Below are 19,930 nucleotides of genomic sequence, written 5' to 3'. Positions count from 1 at the left end.
TTTTTCCAAATCAATATGTATTCTATATCTAACCTTTAAACTCATCGCTATATTCCATTTTACTAGTAAGGGAACCTGACATTATATTGGGCTTCACTTTTCAGGAAGTTTTGGATCACAGAGTGGTTCAACAATGGCAGCGGAGGAATATTGGTATGGGATGTTATTGACAGGGGACATATGGTTGACAGGGATTTATACAGGGCATGTGTCCAGGGTGCATGGAAATGTTTGTATATACTCATAGTGGAAACAATTAAAAACAGCAGCTGGTGGGGTACTGGGTTCCTGGCTGGTGGGGGCTCTGTCATGGTCCCTAGGGGAGCACGGCAGTACCCCAGGTGCAACGGCAAGGACGAGGAAGGAATGAGGGTCCAACAGTGAGCCCCTGATACTAATGACTATGCTTGTGAACCTATACACCTGAAATAAGAACAACGTCTAGAGCAGCACTGTGCCTAAGATTTCCCTCCTGACAGCCTCCATGTTACTCAAATGTGGCCAGTCTCGGACCCAAACTCAGCATGTAAATGTAATGCCGTCCCCCCAGTGTGGGACATGACACCCAGGGATAAGCCTCCCTAACACTGAGCGATCACTACCAAGTACCAGCTGATGATGTAACTAGAAAATGACCTTAAATTAAAGGTTTGACCCGGACCAGCAGAATATCCCTGTCTACATATAATAACAGGAGTTAAAAATGCTGTTTGACCTAAAGTAAGGGGGAAATGGAAAAGATAAATGAGTTCATATGACTATGAGTTTCTAAAAAAGAGTCTGGAGGTTGTCAGAAGGTTTGCCCTTATGCACACCTGAGCAGAGTCTCAGAGACAGATAAAGTAGATACAACCCCAGGTATTGCTTCTTTTGAGGGCTAAAGAGCCCCACAGGTTCTATGGTCATGGCAGATGGGGTTCACTGCCATGCCAGTTGGCCCTTCTTTGGAGCTGGTGTTTCTGCATGATGGAGCTGGACTCAGATGGGATCTCTTTTCACAAGACTTTCATGCTACTTTACTGGAATTGTAGTTGGTACTGGGGCTTAAGATATATCTAGGGGATTTGAATCTCTGGAGTGACAATATGATATCCAGGCCCTGACCTCAACAGACTTCAGGTCCTACACTCTGATTTATTGGACTTACTCCACTCAGCTAACATGGGGTTGAGGAATGTCAACCACCACACCATGGAGCCTAGAGTGCCTATAACTGAAAGCAGGAGGATTGCTTCCAATATCCATGTGGAATCTAAACCCCCTCTTGACATAGATGTGGAATGGACACAACCAAGCCAAGGTCCACAGGAAGGAGGAATACAGTAAGGATCAGAGTGGACTTAATGATATTCTATTCATGAACTATTGTGGTTAATAATTGAGAAAATGTGGCATTGATGTGGAAAAAGTGGCCATGGTGGCTGCTGGGTGTGGGGAATGGAAGAGATGTGGAGGCATTCTCGGGACTTGGGGTTGTCCTGGGTGGTGCCCCAGGGACCATTGCCGGAGGTTGTATATCCTCCCATGGCCCACTGGATGGAACGTGGGAAAGTGTGGGCTATGGTGTGGAACATGGAACATGGGGTGCAGCGATGCCCAGAGATGTACTCACCAGACACAATGGATGTGACATGATGATGGGGGAGAGTGTTATTGTGAGGGGAGTGGTGGGGTGAGGGCGGTGGGGGCGAATGGGGACCTCATATTTTTTTAATGTAATATCTTTTAAAAAAATGAATAAATTGAGTAGAATTTGGAAAAAAACAACTACAGAGTGGAAGGAAAAAAATAAAAAATATAAAAATTATTTGTAAAAGGGACATTCTAACTGACATAAAATTGTCATAATGTTTGGAAAAAATCCATGGCTTATTTATCAGTGGAACAATTCTTTGCAAGCATCTAAGTATATATTTTATAAGCAATAGACAAAATACTGAAATATTTAAACACAAAGGATGATGGATAAACTATTTTGTTGAAAATTCATGGTTCTAATGCCAATTGCTATACTCATGATGGGCTTATTGAGTGATAACCATAAATGAATGGATATGGAGATGAAAGGAAGTCTTAAGGCAGGACTCATCCCAAAATTAATGTTGCCATTTAGAAGGACTTAAGGAAGCACCATTTACATAGTAATAGTAATCTGGGAGAATTTTTCCATGCATCAATTATTTTCTCTGGCTAAAGCCAAGGGGGGATATATAATTATTCCAGATACAACCATAGAGCAAACTTGCACAAGATGTTCCCAGATACCAAAAACACCTTACATAGTCCTTCACCTCCAAAATAACTTTTATTGGATGAATTTGTACCTTTCTTGATAGGACCAGAAGTAGCTTGTAAAAGAATAAAAGCAGCTGGTACAAAAGACAGGGTTTATCATATCTGAGTATTCAAGATAGAGTCTGCAGTTTTAAATTTGATTAGAAAATTGCAACAGTTGCACACCAATGAAGTAAGGAGTATTTTGAGATGCAGACACATTGCAGCTCAAAGAGAAAGAATCCACATAAAAGGTCAAAGCCAAGACAGAAGTCTGCTGAGCTTAGCGGCTACTGCTATTTTTTATGCAATGAATTAACACATATTTCTCCATAGCCAGGCTAAATCCTGTCAAATATAGATTACAAACAGATGAATATTCAACAGTTAAGTAAACTATTCTTTCCAAGTGAGAAATCCGTTTTTTTTTCCCCAGTGGTGCCTGTCCCACTTGTTGATCATTAAATACTCATGTGTTTCTGTCATCTTTTGAGCTCACTTATATTTAAGTAAGACAATGTGCCTTGCTCACAAAAGTGATGGGTGCCACACTTCATGTGAACTGTTAAGGAGAAAATGTGCTACTATCCGACTATATTTTATCCTGTTTAACCGAGCATGGAAGGTTGCATTAAAATGGAAGGAGTACACAAATTCAGTATAGTAATACGGATTACTGAGTATCTATGTAGTAGATAACTGCCATACGGGATCACCAACACTCAGAGGATTTTACTTGATTAGGAAATAAAATTGAATATGAGCAGTCAAAGATATTTCAGGATTCTTTTTTTTTTATGACAGTAAACGTATCTTATTCTGACTAATGTTTTGACTAAACTCACCTTTACAAAGACCTCTAAATATTAATAAGAGAATAGATCAGCACAGATTTTGCATTATCCTGAGTCTCAAAAAAGATAGAATGGATAAATAGCAATCCTTACAAAACAAAATCCAAGTAGGATTTCTCGCTGTTTCAGTGTTACACACTACCCCAAATGAAGTATTTAAACTATACATTTAGATATTACCTTTTTGCCCTCCCAAATATAGAAACTAATGCTGAAAAAAAGCTATACAATTATAGAACGGGAGTAGTAACAACAATTATGAAAGGGGGTAGTAACAACAATTATGAGCCCCAATATGAACTTGGTCTTCAAAGTCTCTTAAGCAATTTTTGACTGTTGTGGACAGTTCCCACTCCTACACATTCTTCTCATCATATACTCCAATATAGTGTCAGTTTCCTGTAGCTCATATCCTTTTATCTCAAAGGGAGACTGCTCATCCTACTTGTCAGGAAAAGAGAAACCAATATGGAATCACACTCTCACCCTCAAACTTCTATATCCATAAATGTCTTTATAAATCCTTTTTTCCTTTATGCCCTCTGGCTCCATGTGTAGAACATGTGTAGGGCTTCTATATAATTTTAATATGTCAGCATGTATTTGACATACACCTCCTTTCTTTCTCCTCAGAAATATTCCTTCTAGTGTCCATTACCATAGCACCAAAAAATTCTTAGAGGTTCTGTTAAACCCAACAAGTAAAAGAAAATGGGAAAGAATTACAAATCTAGATCCTACCTTTTTCTGTATGATAACGAAAGTTAAGTTTAGAGTTACAGTTAAAGCTACAGAATTTATGTTAGAGATAGAGCTAGAGTTAGATCTTGAGTTAGAAACAGAGTTGAGTTATTCTGTGTCATTGCCAGGAAATTGTAATCAGAGTTAGTTTCATTTTTCTCTGCTGACATTCTCTTACAGAGACGGAACTAAAACCAAGGAATCAGTTTGACAAAAACCATACCCTACATAAGTAAATGAGTATTTCACTGGATTCCCAAAAGCACTCACTTCTTGTTCAAAGCAGTTTTCTAATGGTGCATTTTCTGTGGGTGGGAAGATGCCTATACCATCCCTCATCATCTCCTTAAGTACCATGTGAATTACACTAACCCAAATGAGAATGGAGTCAACATCAGAGGCTGAGGGAGAGGAAATGAAAGTGGAAACTTTCCCTCTGCAGAGTTTCTCACTACATCCCCTAGGTATATTTCCTTTATCTCCTACAAACTTTTCAGAGAATCTCAACTGCACTGTCAGATTTTTTTAATGGAGAAATCAAATGTGCACTACAGATTTCAGAACTGTAAGCACCTGTGTATTTACTGAATACTTTAAAACTTAGCTATTCTACTCTCCTAATTTCTTCATTTGCCCAGAATCCTAATAAGTTTAAGAAGAAGATTCGATAAAATATGACTTGCAACAATTCTTGCCAGAAATCTGTGTCGGTCACAACTTAACCTCTCGTTTTCTGTAAATATTATGGCAATAGATAAAAACTAGTATACTCTAACAGACTGCATTCTAAGCATTGCGTGCATAATCTCATATCACGTGACAGCAGTCCCATGAGATAGTTTTCCCTCTCATCCGTTTTCTAAATATATAGGAAATTAGGCATAAAGAGCTGAGAAACTTGCTCAGCGTTGCATAGATAGTAAGTAGGGATCTAGTCAAAGGAGGTGCACCTTATTGTACTCCAAAGCTCTTGCTCTGAATGTGGTTCACATTTTTAATATTTTTTTGCCATACTCTAATCTGCATGAATTTATCTTCAGGGCATCCACAGTAGAACAGCAGGTTTTGAGTGACCTAGATATTTTCACTTGTATCTTGATCTAGCCTCCCTTTAACTCTGTGAGACAGATGTTAGGATTGTTATGTAACCTGACTGGCTCAAGGACTCATTTTCCCATAACTATGTATTATGTGCATGTCCCCAACAATCTCTTCCTAACCACAGGCATAAGGATAAGGTGCTAATAACATACCCCAGCCGGCTCTCTGACTCTCTTGGTCACAGATGTCACATTCACAGAGAGAACAGAATGAGCGGGGTTGGCTCCCAGTTGACCAAAGCTGTTAATTCTATCCCTCTGGGAATTGAAATTTTAGTGCATCCTTAAATCCTTATATTTAGCAAGGATATCTGTTTGTATATTTAGTGTAATCATACATGAAAATGCTGATAAGGATAGGATCTAGGGATTTTTGAACATAGAAGACTGTTTAAAATAACAGGACAGATTACTGAGGTTGTTTGGTACTAAGATTCCAACCCATTTGGATCCAGACTTGAGAGACCTTAAGAACTATTTTCAGGAAGTGGATGTAACTCCAGTAATTGGGCTCCCATCTACCATATAAGAGGTCCAGGGTTCAAAACTCAGGGCCTCCTGATGAGGGCAAGCTGGCGCACGTGGTGAGCTGGCCCACGTGGGGTGCCAGCCCATGCAAGGTGCTGCCCTGTGCAGAAGTGCTGCCTTGCACAGGAGTGCCAGCCAACTTGGAGAGCTGACACAGCAAGATGATGTAACAAAAAGAAACACAGCAGAGAGACAGTAAGAAACTTGGCAAACCAGAGAGCTGAGGAGGTACAAAAGAATGATTGCCTCTCTTGCAATCCGGAAGGTCTCAGGATCAGTTCCCAGAGACATCTAACAAGAAGACAAGCAGACACAGAAGAATACACAGCAAATGGATACAGAGAGCAGACAATGGAGGGAGGGGGGAGAAATAAATAACTAAATCTTAAAAAAAAGAACTATTGCTGAAAGAGCCCTCAGTATCTATAAAAATGATTGAAAGACCTTAATTCAGTGACCTGCTATTCTAGAGCAATGTTAATTTATTTCTTTTTTTTTTAATATTTATTTATTATTATTATTTTTTAATTACATTAAAAAATATATATGAGGTCCCATTCAACTCCACCGCCCCCGCCCCCCACTCCCCCCACAGCAACACTCTCTCCCATCATCGTGATACATCCATTGCACCTGGTAAGTTCATCTCTGAGCATCACTGCACCCCATAGTCAATGGTCCACATCATAGCCCAGACTCTCTCACGTTCCATCCAGTGGGCCCTGGGGGGATCTACAGTGTCCACACAGTCACCTAGAAAAGCAATTACTCAAAGTAGACACAGACCTAAGAAATACAACTACTTTTATTAAATTAAATTTACTGATTTTAAATTCTATATGTTCTTTTGAAAGTAAAATTGCATCAGAAACTTTATAAAATAAGCCCCCAAAATTACTATTTACATAATAATTTGGTTAGTACTATTTATCTTATGTATTTTAGTACTATTCATGCATGGAAATCAAACCCTTGCCAAATATGTGGTTTCCAAACATTTCCTCCCTTTGAGTTGGCTGCATTTTCACCTTCTTGAAAAGTCCTTTAAAATGCAAAAGTATTTATGTTTGAGGAGGTTCAATTTACCCATTTTTCCTTCATTGCTCCTGCTTTGGGCATAAGGCTAAAGAAACCACCACCTACCACCATGTCTTGAAGGTGTTTCCCTACATTTTCTCAGAGGAGTTTTTGGCTCTAGCATTTACAGTTAGGTCTTTGATCCATTTTGAGTTAATTCTAGCTATGGATATTCAGTTCTCCCTGCACCATTTGTTTAATAAGACTGGTCTGTCCCAGCTGAGGTGGGGGGGGAGTAGTAACAGCTTTGTCAAAAATCACCTGACAAGAGATGTGATGGTCTGTTTCTGAACAATCAATTCAGTTCTATTGATCAATATGTCTATCTTTATGCCAGTACCATGCTGTTTTTACCACTGTCTACCTAGTATTATGATTTAAAGTCAGGAAGTAAGGCTCCTCCTACTTTTTCCTTCCCTTTTAAAGATGTATCTGGCTATTTGGGGCAAATTACACTTCCAAATAAACCTCATAATTGGCTCTTTTAGTTCTTTAAAATAAGCTGTGGAATTTTTAAATCAGGATTGCATTGAATCTGTAAGTCAATTTGGGTAGAATTTACATCTTAACAATATATTTTTTTCCAATCCATGGACATAGAATTGTCCTTCCATTTATTTAGGTCAGCTTTTATATCTTCTATCAGTGCATTGCAGTTTTCTAAATACAGGTCCTTTATATCCTCAGTTAAGTGTATTCATAAATATTTGATTCTTTTAGCAGCTATTATATTATAAATTGATTTTTTTTCTGATTTTCTCCTCAGGTTGCTCAAAAATAGTGCATAGAAACACTATGGAGTTTTGCATATTTATCCTGCCCCACTGCTTAACTCATTTGTTAGCTCTAGCAGTTTTGTTGTAGAGTTTTCACGACTTTCTAGATATAGAACCATCTGTGAATATCAAAACTTTAGTACTTCCTTTCCAATTTGGATGGATTTTATTTATTTTCTTGCCCAATTACTCTGGCTAGAAACTCCAGCACTATAAGAAACAACAGTGGTGACAGTGACCATCCTTGTCTTGCTCCCAATCTCAATGGGAAAGTTTCAGTCTTTCACCATTGAGAGCAATGCTAGCTGTGGGTTTTTTATATATGTCCTTTATCATGTTGAGAAAATCTTCTTAAATTCCTGTCTTTTAAAGAGTTTTTTCCCAAGAAATGCTGTATTTTGTCAAATGCCATTTCTGCATCAATCAAGACGATCGTGTAATTTTTCTTCTTCAATTTATTTATGTAATATATTGCACAGAATGATTTTCTTGTATTGGATCACTCTTGCATTCCTGGGAACCTAATTTATCATGATGAATAATTCTTTTAATGTGTTGTTGGACCCAATTCGTGAGTATTTTATTGAGGACCATTCAATCTATATTCATTAGGGAAATGGGTATCTAATTTTCTTCCTTCCTTCCTTCCTCCCTTTCTTCCTTCCTCCCTTCCTCCCTTCCTCCCTTCCTTCCTTCCTTTTTTTTTCAATATCTTTAACTTGCCTTGGTTTTAGGGTGATTTTGTCTTCATGGAATGAGTTTGGTAACATTACTTCCAATTCAATTTATTGAAAGAGTTTGAGTAAGATTGATATTAAATCTTTGAATGGTAGGCAGAATCTACATGTGAGGATGTCTGGTCCAGGGATTTTCATTTTAGGGAAGTTTTGATGATGTTTCAATCTCTTTACTCATGATTGATTTGTTGATGTCCTCTATTTCTTCTAGAGTCAGTGTAGAATGTTCTTGTCTTTCTAGGAATTTGTTCATTTCATTTCATTTACTTTGTCTCATTTGTTGATAAACAGTTGTTCACAGTGTCCTATTATGATATTTTATTTTATTTCTGTGGGGTAGAAGTAATGTCCCCCCTCTCTGATTACTGGTTTTATTTATTTGCATCTTTTCTCTTTTTTTCTTTCTCTGTCTAGCTAAAGATTTGTCAATTTTGTTGATCTCCTTGAAGAACCAAATTTTGATTTTGTTGATTCTATTGATTTTTTTTTCTCTCAATTTCATTTATTTCTGCTCTGATCTTTGTTATTTCTTTCCTTCTACTTGCTTTGGGATCAGTTTTTCTGCTCTATTTCTAGTCCATCTATCTGAGTAGATGGGTCATTGATTTTAGTTTTTTCTTCTCTTTTAATGTAAGCATTGAGGATTGTAAATTTCCCTCTCAGCACTACCTTTGTTGCATCCACTGGTGGTCATATGTTGTGTTCTTGTTGTCACTCATCTTGAGATGTTTACTGATATCTTGCAATTTCTTCTTTGATCCACTGATTATTGAGTGTTGTTTACTTTCCATATCTTTGTGAATTTTCCTTTTTTCTGTCTGTACTTGATTTCCAGCTTCATTTCCTTAAGATCAGAGAAAGTGCTTTGTATAATTTCAATCTTTTAAAATTTATTGAGGGAAGCAGATTTGGCCCAGTGGTTAGGGCATCTGTTTACCACATGGGAGGTCCCCAGTTCAAACCCGGGGCCTCCTTGACCTGTGTGGAGCTGGCCCATGCACAGTGCTGATGTGCGCAGAGTGCCATGACACGCAGGGCTGTACGCCACATAGGGGAGCCCCATGCGCAAGGAGTGCACCCTGTAAGGAGAGCCATCCAGCGCGAAAGAAAGTTCAGCCTGCCCAAGAATGGTGCCGCACACACGGAGAGCTGACACAACAAGGTGACGTAATAAAAAAGAAACACAGATTCCCGTGCTGCTGACAACAACAGAAGCTGACAAAGAAGATGCAGCAAATATACACAGAGAACAGAAAACTGGGGCGGGGTCAGGGGGGAGAAAGGGAGAGAAATAAACAAATAAATGAATCTTAAAAAAATTTATTGAGATCTGTTTTATGACCCATCATATAGTCTATCATGGAGAAAGATCAATGAGCCCTTGAGAAAAATATATATCCTGCTGTTTTGGGGTGCAATATTATATATGTATATATACATATGTATACATATATATATAATTGAACTAAGCTATATATATATATATATATATATTATATATATGTATATATATAATTCAAGCTCTCTGTTTCTTTATTGATCTTCTGCCCAGATGTTCTGTCTAATGATGGACGTGATGTATTAAAGTCTCCAGCTATTATTATAGAGATATCTATTTGTCCCCTCAGTTTTGCCAGTGTTTGCCTTATGGAATTTGTGGCACCGTGCTTAGATAACAGTATTTATGATTGCTATCTTTTTCTGGTTGATTACCCTTTTTATTATTATATAATGTCTTTCCTTGTCTCTAATAACAGGTTTACTTTTAATGTCTATTTTATTTGATATAAGTGTATTTGCTCCAGCTTTTTTAAGATTACTGCATACATGGAATATCTTTTTTCCAGAAATTCACTTTCAGTCTCTCTGTATAGTTCAGTCTATGCTGAGTCTTTTATAGACAGGTTATAGATGATTCATATTTGCTAGTATATTCTGCCAATCCATGTCTTCTGAATGGTGATTTTAATCCATTAATATTCAATGTTATTCCTGTAAAAGCAGTTCTTACTTCACCCATTTTGACCTTTGAGTTTTATCTGTCATATCTTGTTTTCACCACTTCTTTTACACTTTTAGTTATCTTTACTGATAATCTTCATTTCTAGATTCTCTTCCAGGCCTATCTTCCCCATCTTTTCTATTCAGTTTGAATCAGTCCCTTATTTCCTCCAAGGCTGTTCTTTGGTGACTAACCCTTCATAGATAAATAGTTTCTGTTTATCTATGAATATTCTAAACTCACCATTTTAGAAAGACAATCTTGCCAGATATAATATTCTTGGCTGGCAGGTTTTCTTTTTTCATATCTTAAATATATCTTACCACTGCTTCTTGCCTCTCTGGTTTGTAATGTGAAATCCATACATAATCTTATTGGGCATCCCATTTATGTGATGAATTGCTTTTTTCTTGTTGCTTTAGAAATTCCCTCTTTATCTTTGGTATTTGACATTCTTCTGATTAGTATGTGCCTTGGAATAGGTCTATTCAGATTTATTCATATCAGAGTATGTTGTGGTTCTTGGACGTGGAAATCTAAGTCTGTCAATAAATTGGGGAAATTTTCTAATGTTATTTCTTCAAATATTCCTTCTGCCTCTTTTCCATTATCCTCTCCTTCTGGAAAACCCATGACATGTGTTTGTGCATCTCTCTTGCTATCATTTACTTCCTGAGACTCTTTCAATTTTTCTATTTTTCTATTCTTTTCTTTATCTGTTCTTTTGTGTATTTACTTTTACAGGCTATGTCTCCAAGATCACCGATCTTTCTCCTGCAGCTTCAAATCTCCTGTTATGTGACTCCACTGTATTATTTTTCAAGCTTTGTTTCTAATTCAAAAATTAAATAACAAAATAAGCAACTCTACAAGTTATGGAAGCATTACTACTAAAATGTTCTGTTCAGGCACTTTTGTCTCATTTAATTCCAACTATTAACTCATATTTTCTCTAGTGTTCAAAAAATACACACATGAACACAGATTAGTTATGTGACATAGCCAGAGTCTCCTTATTAGTGATAAAAATGAAGCAGAGAATACAATGCTTAATAATATCTCACAAACTAAACCCCATGTCCTTTGTTTTTTTTCCCCTTTGCCATTAATATAGTACCAATGTTGCTACAAAAAACATTGCAATTCCATTGTTAGTTTATAAACTGTACTACTTATATTTTCTCATGTAACTCCATATTCTTAATATCTTGTAGTAGGAAAACATTCCTCTATTTATATTGTTAAAAACATTCTTCATCTACTACCAAGATCATTGTTGTACATTCACTATATTACTATCCTCCAGCTGTCCTCTAACTAACATTAATCTTTCAAGATGACTCATTTCAGTATAATCTCCACTGCTTTTTTTAAAGATTCATTTTATTTATTTATTTCACCTACCCCCTTGTTGTTTGCACTTACTCTGTGCTCTCTTTATGCTCATCTTTTTTTAGGAGGCATGGGGAACCAATCCCACATGGATCTCCCATGTGAGAGGGAGGTGCCCAATGGCTTGAGCCACCTGTGCTCTCATTTTTTGTGTCTCCCATTGTGTTTCCTCGTTGTATCTCTTCATTGCATCATCTTGTTGCATCAGCTAGCCATGCCAGTCCATCCTGTCAGCTCACTGTCTTGCTCATCTTGTTTAGGAGGCTCCAGGAACCAAACCTGGGACCTTCCATGTGGTAGGTAGGCACCGAATTGCTTGAGCCACCTCTGCTTACTTCCAGTGTATTTCTAATTTCATTTATTGTGACTTCTTTTTTTTAAAAAGGTTTATTTTTATTTCTCTCCCCTTTCCCCTCCCCCACATTGTTGCATGTTCTTCTGTGTCCATTTGTATTCTCGGTGGCACCAGTAATCTGTGTCTCTTTTTGGTTGCATCATCTTGCTGTGTCAGCTCTTTGTGTGTGTGGCACCACTCCTGGGTGGGCTGTTTTTCTAGCACCAGGTGGCTCAATGTGGACCACACTCCTTGCACGTGGGATTCTCCTGCACAAGGGATACCCCTGCATGCACAGCACTCCTTGCATGCAGCAGTACCACGCACCGGTCAGCACCACGCATGGGTCAGCTTGCCACATGGGCCAGGAGGCCCTGGGTTTGAACCCTGGACCTCCCATATGGTAAGTGGATGCTCTATCAGTTGAGCCATATCCACTTCCCTATTGTGACTTTTATTTCCATAAGATCTGCTATTTTTCTATGTATGCTTTCAAATTCTTCTTTGTGTTTACCCAATGTCCTTTTAATATCCTTAATCTCTTTATCCATTGCATTGAATTTATTAAGGAGATTTGTTTGAACATCTATGATCAATGATCTTAAGTCCCTTGTGTCATCTAGAAGTTTACTTTGTTCTTTTGATTACGCCATATCTTCCTGTTTCTTAATATGGCTTGTAATTTTTAGTTGATGTCTCAGATTCTGGATTTCCTGACAAATTTTTCTGGGCTTAGTTTCTCTCTTTAAAAGAAGACTTTCTTTTTTGATTGGCTTTGTGACAGCGCCTTTTAGATATTTGGTTCAAATTATTTTGGAATTTTATAATAGCATATATTTATCCAATCTAAATTTTTTCCAGCTCTTATTCATCAATTTCTTGAACTTTCTTCCTTATTGAGGACAGAATAAGAGCCAAGGGTAGGTGGTATTATAAGTCTTGGAGACTGAAGCTGCCTGCTTTGCCCCAGGAACTGAAGAATATTCCTCCCACTTTCTCTTCCCCCAGGAGTGGAGACAAATCTACTGCTCTGTGCAGTAATCCAAGCCCTGCAGGCCAACACTGTCTTTAGTTGCCTGGAAAGACAACTAGAAGCTCCATACACCTTCATACCCACCTGGTACAGGGATGAAGCTGCAGGTGTGGGCAGTAAACTGAATTGTATGGGCTGAAACTGACTGCAATTGTCCAGATAGACTGATGAAGCACCACCACCCCACAACTGCCAGGGGCAGGAATGGAGCCCCAGGTGTACACAACAATCCAGTCCTTGTAGGCCAAAGCTTACTGTAGTTGCCTGGAAAGGCTACCAAAGTATCACACCCTGTCCTGTCCTGTCAGAGGTGGAGATGGAGTCGCAGGTACAGCAGCCATGAAAAATGTTCCCTCAATTTAATTCAAAAAATATATTCTAAGCATTTTCTATTCAAAATACACGAGATTGATGATTTTATATGCTGTCTCTTGTATCTCCCCTAATAATATTATTTTATTTAAGACTATTTAACAGGTCCTGGAAAGTTAACAGACTTTCATAAAACCATGATTGGTAAGTAGAATTGGAAATCATATTATTTCATGTCTTTCAGATATAATTCATCTGGGATGCTAATATGGCCCATTCATGTAGAGGATGTCCCCTTCCCCTCTATCCAGTGGCCAAAGTAATTCCAAAATCAAAGACATCAAGTTCATGCTTAGGAAGGTTTCCAGCAGAAGTAGTAAAGATTAGAGGATTTTTTTTGTCTTTATTTATTTATTTTTTAATATTATATTAAAAAAATATGAGGTCCCCATATACCCTCCACCCCCCTCACCCCACTCCTCCCCCCATAACAACAACCTCCTCAATCATCATGAGACATTCATTGCATTTGGTGAATACATCTCTGAGCACTGCTGCACCTCATGGTCAATGGTCCATGAGAAATGGTGGCTCCCAGTGCATTAGAGGATGTTAGGAGATGTTCTCTTCTCTCCATCCTCTTTCCTGTTCAACTGCTGAACATCGGATCTGTCTAATGAGCAAACCCTGCCTTACTCTGGTGATAACACCAAAGCTCCTGAACAATCTAGACCTGGTCTGAGTCAGCACTTCTTCTGCCTTCCAGTGTGGACCAATCACAGCATCAGTTTCTGATGAGCTACAGTGACATTGTGAATAGAGCTCAGGATTAGAAATCAGATTACTCTGGACTTGTATCTGAGCACTACTAATTGGCCCATGACCAAATTTGCTTTGATATAAAATGGAAATAACAAGAACTATGTCAAAAGGATTACATGACACGCAGATCAGATAACCACACTTAAAAAACTGACTGATAAATAAAAGTGTTCATTATATGTTTGTTCTATTTCCTTTATCCCCTGCAACCTTTTCTGAGAATCTCAATTTCACTGTTAGATATTTTAGAAGGGAGATCAAACATCCCTAGAAAGATTTCAGAATTATAATTACATGTGGATATTTATTGAATACTTCTAAATCTGCCCTTTTTCCCCCTTAATTTCAGCATTAGCTACACAATCCTACCATCTACAAGAGATATAAAGACAAGCTGTACATATTTGAGAACATTTTTCCAGGACAAGTGTTCTGCTACAACATGAGCTCTCTGATCCTATGCAGAAGATGACAACAGACAACAGAGTTGACTCTGTGCCAGATGCCATTCTAAGCATTATGTGCATAGTTTCCTATATCCTCACACAGATTTATGAGAAAGGTTCCTTCTCATCTTCTTTGTACAGTTGTGAAAATGAGGCATAATGAAGCTGAGAATCTTGCCAAGTTCTGAGACAGCCCAAAGAGGTGCAGTTGATGGTACTTCAAGTTATTCTTAAGCATGTCAGAATTTAATATTAGAGCAGGTTTTCTGGCCTGCGTGTGTCTATCCTTGGGGCATCAACAGGAGAAGAGCAGTTTTTAGTTGTCTTTGTGTTTTCACCTTTATGTTGCTTAATCCTCTCTATAACTCTTGGGGAAAAGTAATATTAGGATTGTTTTATATATTCCAATAAACTCTTGCACCCATTCTTCCATTACTAGATTAATCTATGCCCTACTTACCTGACACTAGAATGACTTCTAGACCAGAGGCACATGGTGCTCCTATCCTACCTCCACCAGCTATCTGCCTGACACTCTAGGTCACTGATGCCAAAGACACAAGAGAGGACAGGAGAAACATATTTGACTGCCAGCATGGATGAAGTTGCTAATTCTAACCCTCTGGGGACAGAAAGCTCAGAGCATCCTCAACTCCCTCCTGTTCTCCGGCAATAGCCTTTTAAATATAAACCTTTAATCATACATGAAAATGCTAATAAGGTCAGACTCTGGGGATTACTGAGCCTGTAATATCACATAAACGTAATGAGCCAGAGATTATAAATGCTATTTGATTCTAAATTGCCAACCCATTTGTATCCACACTTTGAATTCCAAAAGGAGGTACCATCAGTCATGGCACAGGATTTCTGTATAGAAAATTCCTAAGAGTGGACTTCAGAGTTTTGCTTCTCCAGGGCAATGTGCCTCTGTTTCTGAGTCCATGATACTTGCCATCACCACTTATTCTGTATTAGCATAGTTTGCTGTTTTCATGTCTTTAAATCATATTATAAGAAAGATCAATAGACTTTCATTATCTTTTTCTTTCTGGTCTTCAAGAAAGCAAGACTGGCAACTATGCTGCAGGGAGGCTTGGGGAGTCATGTCCTTCAATGGTTAGGATTCTCCATACCAAGTTTTTTAAAATAAATTTTGGACATTTTGGATCAAGAAATTCTTATCTGATATGGAATGCTTGTGGCCCACATCTCAGGCTAGTGTGATTCTGCAGAACAAAAATAAACACACCCCAAAAATGAAGATTTGCTTAGGAAGTCTCCCTTAGAGAGGGAGTCATTTTCAAGTAACTAATTGAGGTAAAGAAACACCAAACTTAAGGTAAAAATGGCTGAACATGCAAAGCTGCAGTTAATGATGGGTCAGTGATCACTAAATCCACAGATGTGTTCTTTACATATACGGAATGTACTTGTTACTTCTTTCCCAAATGCGTTCAGAGAGGTAGATATAATCAATGATTTCTTAAATAGTGTTTTTCTCTCTAAATGACTCTAGGGTTCAACTTACAGGTAAGTTATATTTAAACATGTATTTCTGCTGTCACAGGTTTTTATGAATAATAACTGGCACAGAGTCCACACAGATTAGCATTCACTTGAGATATAGACCCAGAATTAAGATAATAAAATAACACTTCTGTTATTAAATTAGTTTGCTGATTATAAAGGCAATATATTCTTTTTACAGAATAATCAGATCAGAAAATTTATAAAAGAAAACAAAGTTTCCTTCTCATAATTGAGATAAACACTCTTAGTCTTTAGTGTATATACTTTAAATATTTCTATATAAATGTGTCTTTTTATACATAAGATCATAATACATCCATTATATATCATGCCTTTTCCACATAGTATTATATTGAAAACAACTTTCCATTTCAATAATCTCCCTAAAATCACTTTAATGTCCACCTGGCATCTCTTAACCATATATTTTCATAATGCTTTTAACCTCCTATAAAGAGAGTTGGGTTGTCTTCACTGTTTCCCTGCTATTTTTTTAAAAGTGTGAAATACAACCTATATGCAGAGTTTTGCCCATATTTTTGGTCTAGTGAAGATTCTAAATATAAGGAGTACTGAAAATGTTCTACCAATACAAGCTCTCCATATTGGATAGTATAGCTCTCATCGATGTTTGCTAATTTGTCAATTAAAAAATTCACTATTTTAAAATTGCATATATTGGTGAAATATGAAATGAAGGAGCTTTTAGATATCTTATTTTAATGCCTTCTTTATAAAGGCTTTCTTTTTTCTTCAAGCTATTTCTGTTATTTTAATGGCTGTCTGTGATATTTGCTGTAATTATTTTTCCAGTATATTCCATGAAGTCGTATATTTTAATTTACCCTTTCTGTCTTTTTATACCACATTTTTTGGTTAACATTTTCTACTCCACTGAGAGATCAAATTCATATTTACTTCTGTTCTTTTGTTTTTTATTCTGATTTATGGTTTATTTTAATATCTTAATACATAATTATTTTATTTTATTTAATTTTAAGGATGGGATAAGAAAAACACTGTGTTTTGAAAAATGCTTATCAGTTATCCAAAAATAATTTATCATTTCCACTGAATTATACCTAATTCCTTTTAAATACATTTTTAATTGGGTCCATTTGAGGATTTGTTCATACTTGCTTCTTATTGAGCTTACCTGTGTTCACCAGCTTTATTTGTATTTTCTAAACCAATATGTTTTAAAAGTCATTTATCATCTAATAATTTTGACTGTTGTACTGATTTCTGATTCAAATATTTTTATTAATTGACTGCTTTTTAGTTTGAGTTGAGTACTTAGTTCATTTATTTTGTGTCAGTTCATTTGTTTACTAAATTCATGTTATACAAACAAATATTTCAAGGTTAAAATATTCATAAGCAGTTTCTTTTTTTGTTCTCTTACCAATAATTTGGAAATAGGTTACAGACTTTGACATAAGTTATATTCTTCAATTCCTCTAGGTCTTTTGTTTATATATATAAATATATATAGGCTCAGCAAGGCTAAGGCCCATACATAGTATCATATGGCTACTAGTCGTCAGGAAAACAGAATAAAAAAAATAGTCTAAGGAGTCTGTCTATTCTAAAGGACACACATGTCCAAAAAATCACGGTGCTTTTGTTTTCTTGCCTAAGATGTATTTGTTTGGTTTTTTAAGATATCCAATGTTTCATAAATTCCCTAAATTGAATTTTGATTAGCAAAAAGATCCTGAAATCAAAATATGACACAAGTTCTCCATATAGAGATTTCCAGAGTTTCAAATATATTCAAGGAATATTGCATTGCATCCTGCTGCCTGGTTTATCCTCTTCATGATGTCCTTGTTCCTGAGGTGATCAATAAAGATTCTATGATATTCTTACAAATTTTAATTCAAGGTAGCCTAACCTCAAAAATCTTCCAGGATATATGCTACCACAGCTTCAAATATTCATTTAGTTCAGTTGATTCAGAAATATTAGTACATCATACTTAATTTCAAATTGAGTTCATCAGATGTTTCATAGACAAGGTAAAAAAATATCAAGTAAAACAAAGAGCAACTTCGTGTCAGCAGCATGAGTGACTACAGAAGCCACACGGGAGAACAGACTCTCACACATTCAAGCCTCTACTCTTTAAATGTCCTTTTCTATTTTATTTTTATTCTTTATCAGAGAAGTTGTGGGTTTACAGAACAATCATGCATGAAATATAGAATTCTCATATCCCTTCCTATGATTAACAGCTTGCATTGGTATAGAACATGTGTTAAAATTTATGATAGCATGTTTTTATGATTGTATACTATTACTTACAATATAAGGTTTAACTTAGGGTTCATTGTTTGTGGAATATAGTTCCAGGGATTTCTTTTGTTAATTTTTATTCTGTGATACAAGGCCATTTTTATTCCTGTTTTTCATGGGAGAAACACACTGTGGCAGTGTCTGGAAGAGGATCCAGTCTTGCATGAATTCAGAAAAGATGTCTTGCATGTCAACAGTCATAAATCCATGTGTGTTTGTTAGTGTGTGTGTGTATGTGTGTAGAAGTGACCTATATATTCAATTTATGACTCAAAATTTATCCAACTTTATGTTTAGGGTTTATCTGTTCAGTATTTCCATCAATCGTACAGAACACATTTTAGCTGAGGAGTATATTATTCTCTTGATTAAAATTTATCTGTCACCATTGCAATCCCTGTGCCAACTGCAGATAAATCAATTATTCAAATGCAAAACTGGATTCATGGAGCAATGAACAACGTCACAGAATTCATCCTGCTCAGCCTGACACAGAATCCAGACATTCAGAATCTCTTGTTTGCTGTATTTACATTAATTTACTTTCTCACTCTGGCAGGCAACCTACTCATTGTAGTGACCATCACCACTAGCCCAGCCCTGAAATCGCCCATGTATTTTTTCCTGTCTTTCTTGTCCTTCATAGATGGCATCTTCTCCTCTACCACAGCACCCAAAATGATATTTGACTTACTCACTGAAAAGAAAACAATATCCTTCAATGGATGCATGACCCAACTCTTTGTAGGACATTCTCTCGGAGGAGTTGAGGTCATTCTGCTCACAGTGATGGCCTATGACCGCTATGTGGCCATCTGCAGGCCCCTGCACTACATGATCATAATGAACCAGCAGGTGTGTGGCCTTCTGGTTGCTGTGTCCTGGGCTGGAGGACTTCTTCATGGTCTGATTCAAATCCTTTTTATTGTGTGGTTGCCCTTCTGTGGCCCTAATGTCATTGACCATTTTTTCTGTGATTTTTATCCTCTGCTGAAGCTCTCCTGTACTGATACTCACATCCTAGGACTCTTTGTTGCTGCCAACAGTGGATTCATGTGCATGCTCATTTTTTCTATTCTTATCACCTCCTATATCCTCATCTTTATCAACCTCAGAACTCACAGCTCTGAAGGACGGTGGAAGGCTCTTTCCACTTGTGCCTCACATATTACTGTGGTCATCTTACTTTTTGTACCTTGCATATTTATATACCTTCGGCCCATGGGCACTTTTCCCATTGATAAAGGGGTGGCCGTGTTTTATACTATGATAACGCCTATGTTAAACCCATTAATCTACACACTCAGAAATGTAGAGGTGAAAAATGCAATGAAAAAGCTATGGAGCCAAAGAGTGATATTGTGTGCAATTCAAGGAAATAAATAAAATAAAACAAATCCTAGACATATGTGTATCTATTTCAGAAGAAATGGTCTTACACTCAGAATATGTGAATTAAGTACATCTTATCACCATGTTATTGAAAACTTCATTGACTCCTTTATCTTAAATAGTGACTGAAGTCCAATCCAATTAATTATTAGATATACAAATTACTATTCAATGGGTTTTGGATAATTGACATGACATTTTAACAATGTTTGGAAAGTGCATGGCATTATATATTCTATAAAAAAATTATCTGCAGTCTTCAGATTTAGCTCATGTAAC

At 36.9% G+C, this 19,930-nt stretch overlaps 1 protein-coding gene across 1 annotated transcript; it reads left to right on the top strand.

The window, feature by feature from the left end:
- Positions 1 to 18,712: 18,712 nt before the first annotated feature.
- Positions 18,713 to 19,645, top strand: LOC101435054 (olfactory receptor 4C5-like). The gene has a single exon (XM_004447419.5). The coding sequence runs from the start codon at positions 18,713 to 18,715 to the stop codon at positions 19,643 to 19,645; it is 933 nt and encodes a 310-aa protein (XP_004447476.3).
- The last annotated feature ends 285 nt before the right edge of the window (positions 19,646 to 19,930 follow it).

This window comes from Dasypus novemcinctus, chromosome 10, assembly GCF_030445035.2.
Source record: "Dasypus novemcinctus isolate mDasNov1 chromosome 10, mDasNov1.1.hap2, whole genome shotgun sequence".
Taxonomy (NCBI): Eukaryota; Metazoa; Chordata; class Mammalia; order Cingulata; family Dasypodidae; genus Dasypus; species Dasypus novemcinctus.
The sequence above is the reverse complement of the archived record's forward strand: the minus strand, read 5'-3'. Positions and strand labels throughout refer to the sequence as shown.

Excerpts from the sequence above, each read along its gene's own strand:
- LOC101435054 (XM_004447419.5), top strand. The coding sequence starts at position 18,713 with ATGAACAACGTCACAGAATTCATCCTGCTCAGCCTGACACAGAATCCA.